Genomic DNA, 6,236 nt, shown 5'->3' with positions numbered 1-6,236 from the left:
AACAGTTTAAAAACAGTTTCCATTGAGATACCTGTTGGCACATCGTCCATCGAAAGTTCCTTTTTATCTCACCCGGGAAAGTGATTGTCTACAGACACTTTTCTCTGCTCAGAAAACATGCCAAGCATATGTGCATTTTCATCATAAAATAGTGAATTATAATAACTTGAGTTCACCCCACTGCCTAGTCAACCGGTGGGTTGTTGTTTGGGTTTTTTTTTTAAATACTGCAGGCCATATGAAGTATCTTCACTAAAATATCCAAGGACTTCATGATGTACACTTGTCTTTCCACTCTCCCCTTACATTTTCTGTAATTAAGAAGCATCAGTGATTTCTCCTTGCACGTACTGAAACAATCTTCTTGCAGTTTCTTATGGCCCACAGAAAGGCGGACCCTCTCAAGCAGATGTAACGGGAGGATGCTGCATCACGACAACGCGATCACCATGACTGATACAAGCACTGCAACGTTGACTGTCCGCCTGCTGCCATCCGACGTTCTCCGGGCATGCAATACAGCAAATACTGCATTTGTGTGATTGGTTGGTATTTCTACATTGCAAATCATGCCTTCACAGCAAGAAACACATTCCTGTTGAGAAAAAGGAGATCACCGGACATAGGGTAATTCAGCGGTGGCTTTGAGAGACAGATGTTCTTCCAACTGGTTGCAAAGGTTACAGCTAACCAGACTAATCGCTCCCACCCGGCAGCCTGACCCAAGGCAGCAGATGGAGCATATATGCTACAACTTCTCTTCCAAATCATGCACCACAGCCTTCCTGGAGTAACTCGTCACCTAGCGCTGTCACTGGGCTTCGAAACTGTGATGTGATGCAATACAGCCATCCTAGCTGTACTGACAAGTTCACTAACATTGTAGAAAATAGAGAAAACTTTCCACCACTTTCCCCTTCTAACACATGAGCTAAAACCACGCATTTGAATGTTTCAAGTTTCAGCTTTTTAAGCTAAAAAATTCTGACTGTAAAACCTCTGTTCCCATTCATTTTTCCCCCTCAAGCTTTTGTATTCAGTGTAGCTTTGCATGCTGAACTTCAGACTTTCTTTTTTCAGTTTTCTAGTGCCACAGAACCACTGACACAGCTGATTTTCAGGAGGGAATCTGAAAATAATTTTCCTTACTTGACACTCCTTACTGGAAAAGCCAAGAGAATGCCAATTTTAATCTAATCCAAAGGCACGAGAACTCTTATAAGATAAAATGCAGCAGAAGGCAGGCTGCATAGTTATTTCATGACCTCAGTCCACCAAAACCTGTTGAAATCAATGGAAGTCAATTGAGATAACAAACAGATTCTTTTCTATTTAACATGGATGCTGTCTGCTTCGTCTTTGGTGTCTGAAATCTTTCATGTTAAAAATAACATAACTAACCTCCTCAACCATTAAGGAATTAGTGGATAATGCTTTACTGCAGTGAATAATACGTTGGTGGGATATGCTTGATTATTAAGAATAAACTTTTACGTAGCACCCCAAGGATGAGAGAAGGCAGCAGTTCTAGCTTTTGGTCATGGAACAAAACCTCAGTTGTATCTTGCTTAAGAGCGTGGCCTTCGTGGACAAATACAGTCTTGCTTTGTGTACTGTGGAGTGTTATCCAAGCTACCTTAAGCAGAGACGTGACCGGAGTACCTAACTCCCGCTCTGCCTTGCCCAAGGGCTGACAGTGACACTGCCGCAGCACCACGAGCGCCGGTGCAGGTTGCGTAGCCTACCTGGGCACCTTACTCAGAAACCAAGGCCCCTGCACACACTAGCAATGCCCCAGAGAGCTCAGGTGTTTCTTCAGAAGTTGTTATTACATCCTGCCACACAGCAGCACAAATAGGAAAGTAGGAAGAAGGGGGTAGTCATGCTTTTGTTGCAGAAATTCTATTTCTATTGTTAAATACTGGAGAGCGTATCTTGGCACATCCTCTTCAGCCTAGCAGGAAAAACAAGTACTGAAATGCAAACCTCAAAACCAATCTGCTGCTCTTGTACAAAGAGTAGTGCTTACTGTGTGGCCACTTTCTCTGTGATGGTGGCAGCCTACAAAATGGCATTCTTCTCCAGTAGCACATTTTTTGGTGACTGACATACTCTTCCCATGGTCTGTGAAGAGATGAACTGTCAAACAGTACTGAGTACCTACAAAATAAATTTTAAAATGTTCATTTGCATAACGTATGCGTTCTTTTACAGGGTTTAAAAACGTCACACAATTTAGCAAAATATTCCCGTAAAATGACTTATTTGGGCTGTATAAAGCCACTTTTCAACTTGATCAAAACACCATTTAGCAAGAAATTAATTAGCGATGAAATCTTAGAGCTTAACTGACCCTTCAAACCTCCAGAAAGGCTGCTATCCTTTAAACTACTTATTAGCACTCTAACCTACACATTTATCTTCCATTCTCTACTCTTTTTTGCAGCACATTCTTGCTTGCTTTGCTGCAGACATGTTTCCTCATTCCTCCAGCTCATTTCTTCCCCTTTCCCACTGTTACTGTGAACATCACTGCGAAGAACAATGAGGAAACATATTTTCATTCTTTTCTACGTATCTATCATTCTCTCACACAAGCATGATCCCTAGTCGTTCAGGTCTTGCTGCTCACAAGCAGCCCTATAGCCTAGAGAGACCATTAATACCTTGGGACGGTATCCAAAAGGAAGGATAAGGCAACAAAAGGCAACTCTTAAGTTTTTTTAAACACCATCTTTAAAATTAATTCCTAGGAAGCATGTAGCTACACACACACACATAATTAATTAATATATTATCGCTATATTAATAATACATTAATTACTATATTAATAATGTATTGTTATATATTACATAAAACGTTGTATACATATATATAGATATAAATAATTTTTCACTGTTGCTTTGCACTCTGAAATGGTCAAAATGCTCACCTCAGCAGAAATTGTATGACTCAGTATTACTAATAACATAACTGAGAGCACCACTGTGTTGGCACGTTAATCCTATTCAGTTAGACTTCTACAAGATGGCTGAGTCAGGGAGAAGCAAATTTAACTATCATAAAGAATCTCCTTAGTACAGACGCACTTACTTTCAGGACACCATCTATCTTCAGCCCATCTGTTACAGTTGTAATTGTCCACTGCATTATCACAGGTAAAGCACTTAAAACTGTTTGGAAATGGAGTGGCTTTAAAAATATTAAAATATAGTAAGTTTGCAAATATTAAGAAAAAATATTCAAAATAATACTGTAAGTGCTTGTACACACATATACTTACAAAAGCATACTACCTACATTTACATATTGTCACTGATACCTCACTGTTAGACAAATAAAACCTATGAAACAAAAATGTAAAAGCTTTCTACAAAACTTAACTGGTTTTGCTGTGCCTGAACTTTAAAACATCTCCTCCTGTTTTCATTCTCTCACAATCCAAAGTACCGCTTAAGTAGTGGTGGGAAAAATAGGAAAGAGAGAACATCTTACAAATATGCACATGATATAGTACATCCGCATCTATGTTTGTACAGATACACAAACACAATCTACATTCAAATGGCTTTTGATCCCTTTGATGGAAAAAATACATCTTCAAAACCAGCTTCAGACCTTGATCTCCAACTCTGAAGAAGTCTGAACCCTTTGACAAAGGCATCAAGAGGACTATTTTAAAATCTTATTTACATTCTATAAATATAGAAATTATTTTAAGATGCACATCCCTAGGTGGAAAGAGAGAACATCTTACAAATATGCACATGATATAGTACATCCGCATCTATGTTTGTACAGATACACAAACACAATCTACATTCAAATGGCTTTTGATCCCTTTGATGGAAAAAATACATCTTCAAAACCAGCTTCAGACCTTGATCTCCAACTCTGAAGAAGTCTGAACCCTTTGACAAAGGCATCAAGAGGACTATTTTAAAATCTTATTTACATTCTATAAATATAGAAATTATTTTAAGATGCACAGTTCCCTAGGTGCACATATATACCTATTATATGTAGCTGTCTTGACTGTTTTAATGATACACATCATGAAAATCTTCTCCCCTTAAATGAAGGGATAGAACACTTCTGATGCTAGATAAGAGGCAAAAAAATGATGCTATTAGTGACAACTGGCTTCACAGGTCTCACAAGGTTTTTAATTACCTTCAGTTTGAATTAATTGCATACAGCACACCTATTCTTTCCCTCAAAAAAACCCCAACAAGATAAAAGACAAAAACATCTGTTCTGTATTATTTATGAGAAATCCACTGCATAATTTGCTCTGTAGGAAGACATTTCAGAGACAGAAAAACATAATAAAAGCACTTAAAATGTGAAAACTGTTGCCCTCATGCACTCTTTAACTTCGCAATGCATGCAATTGTTTGTTTTCATTCAGTCAACTCACAAAATCTTAGGAATAAACTAAACCGCTGTGGGTTGAAAAGCAAAAGTTTTATTTTAAACTTTTTATCCTTCATGTTTGAAGAAGACAAACAAACAAAGGATTGAAAGAGTATGGCAATTAACTGAAATGTTAAGCTACAATTGCATACACAAAAAAAGCATAGCTGTCTACTTACGGTCTAGTGGAGGTCTCACATTGTAAAAGTTGATGTTCTCAGCTAAAACCCGATTTCCTGAAAGGATGAAGAATGGAAGAAAGGCTCCGGCCAGCATGTGACAGAATAACAACATGCTGAGTATTATTGTACATGAAAAGCAAAACTCTCAGGCCTACGAAAGAAAGGGAATACATTATTTAGGGGGAATCATAAAGAAACGAGCATGTAAAACAATAAATTTCCTATGAACTACTTCCGAAACCTTGAAAATTCAGTCCGTAGATCTATACTGTGAAGATGGCTAATGCAAGCAAGAATGCAATGATGAACAATGCAAAGCTGAGCAGTTACTGCCTTCTGCTGGCCAAGATCCTATACAAAGTACTTAAATGTCCACAAATGTAAAAAAGTTAACATTATTTCTTTGATCTATTTGTCCTTCTAACAATGTCAATCTTCTAGATTCCTTGTAAGCACTCTCGTAAGCACACAAACAAAAAATCAACACCAAAACAGAGCTCCTTTATATCCTACTTGAAACAGGCAGGATTACAATATCATTAAAGAAAGCAAAATGCAGACAAATGTCATTTTTAACATCAACAGCCCAGAACCCAAGACCAATTCCTCATCTGATATAGATCAACGTATATCTATTGACTTCAGATAAGCTACCGCATCTGAATTGTAAGTGCACTCATCAGTGGCACAGCATTAAAGATCACGAGTGTAAATTAGATTTATTTCTTTTTAAAGTGCATACCAAGGAAATGCTAAGGAAGATGCCTGGTGATGTTACACAAGTTTTGGAGAATTGCAAAGTAGCACATTCAGAGAGATGAGATACATGTTTTAGGCGCGCTTTGCGCATTTATTTGCGGCCCCCTGGGTACGTTGGTAAGGCTTTCTAGAGAAGAACTACTAATCAATGAACATTTTGGTCAGTTTGCTATTTAGATGTACACACACACACACACACACACACACACAGAGCTATGTCTGGCAAATTGCAGTGACACTGGAAACCGAGGTTCAGATACTAAAAAGTAGAGTTAGATTAAATGGCACTCCGCCCATGCAAATTCCCAGCAGGAGAAACAAGCTTGAGTGGAGGCTCCCGCCAAACCAGAGACGTTGCTTTGAGCTGCCAAGTCCATTCGTTCAGAAATCTCTCTGCACACCCCTGCACAGGCCTACGTAGATGTACACCACACCTGCGCAGGAAGCTCTGAATGGATCCAAGCACTGAACTGAAAATGCTACCCAAGACCACGGCAGAGAAGTCAAAGGATTTCCTCCTTTTTCCTGTTGTTTTTTTGTTTGGGTTTGGTTTTTTTTTTTTCCAATTGACACAGACAGGAATTATTTGAAAGATGGTTTTGCCAACAAACCAACCAACAGAAAGTCCAACTTTATGCATTGGGCGTCTAGCCATCCTACTTAAGATTTGTTTTTTAAATCATGGCTTTATGAATACATTTCAGTAGATACTGAGAACGCCACAGCATACCTCTACTTCCAGTGCACCTCCAAGACTATTTTCTGTGGATGGTCCAGATTTCTTCTGACTGTAGCCCAGGATCTAAAGAAGAATTAAGAAGAAGAATCTGTGGAAAACAAACAGCAACTGATTATCATAATTCTGTCCTGAAGGAACT

At 38.6% G+C, this 6,236-nt stretch overlaps 1 protein-coding gene across 1 annotated transcript; it reads right to left on the bottom strand.

Annotated features, from left to right (window-relative positions):
- Positions 1-430: 430 nt before the first annotated feature.
- On the bottom strand, positions 431-4,711 carry LYPD6B (LY6/PLAUR domain containing 6B). Its single transcript, XM_009273097.1, has 4 exons — positions 4,597-4,711; positions 3,095-3,193; positions 2,030-2,160; positions 431-595 (listed from the first exon to the last, which is right to left on the bottom strand). Exons 1-4 carry the CDS (start codon positions 4,709-4,711, stop codon positions 431-433), a joined length of 510 nt encoding a protein of 169 aa, XP_009271372.1.
- Positions 4,712-6,236: the final 1,525 nt, after the last annotated feature.

The sequence above is a fragment of the Aptenodytes forsteri genome, unplaced genomic scaffold, assembly GCF_000699145.1.
Source record: "Aptenodytes forsteri isolate BGI_AS27 unplaced genomic scaffold, ASM69914v1 Scaffold174, whole genome shotgun sequence".
NCBI lineage: Eukaryota > Metazoa > Chordata > Aves > Sphenisciformes > Spheniscidae > Aptenodytes > Aptenodytes forsteri.
The sequence above is the reverse complement of the archived record's forward strand: the minus strand, read 5'-3'. Positions and strand labels throughout refer to the sequence as shown.

Coding starts and splice junctions, on each gene's coding strand:
- LYPD6B (XM_009273097.1), bottom strand. CDS start 4,711: ATGTTGTTATTCTGTCACATGCTGGCCGGAGCCTTTCTTCCATTCTTC. Junction 3,194..4,596: donor TGTGAGACCTCCACTAGACC/GTAAGTAGACAG, acceptor ATATTTTTAAAG/CCACTCCATTTCCAAACAGT. Junction 2,161..3,094: donor AGATAGATGGTGTCCTGAAA/GTAAGTGCGTCT, acceptor TTTATTTTGTAG/GTACTCAGTACTGTTTGACA.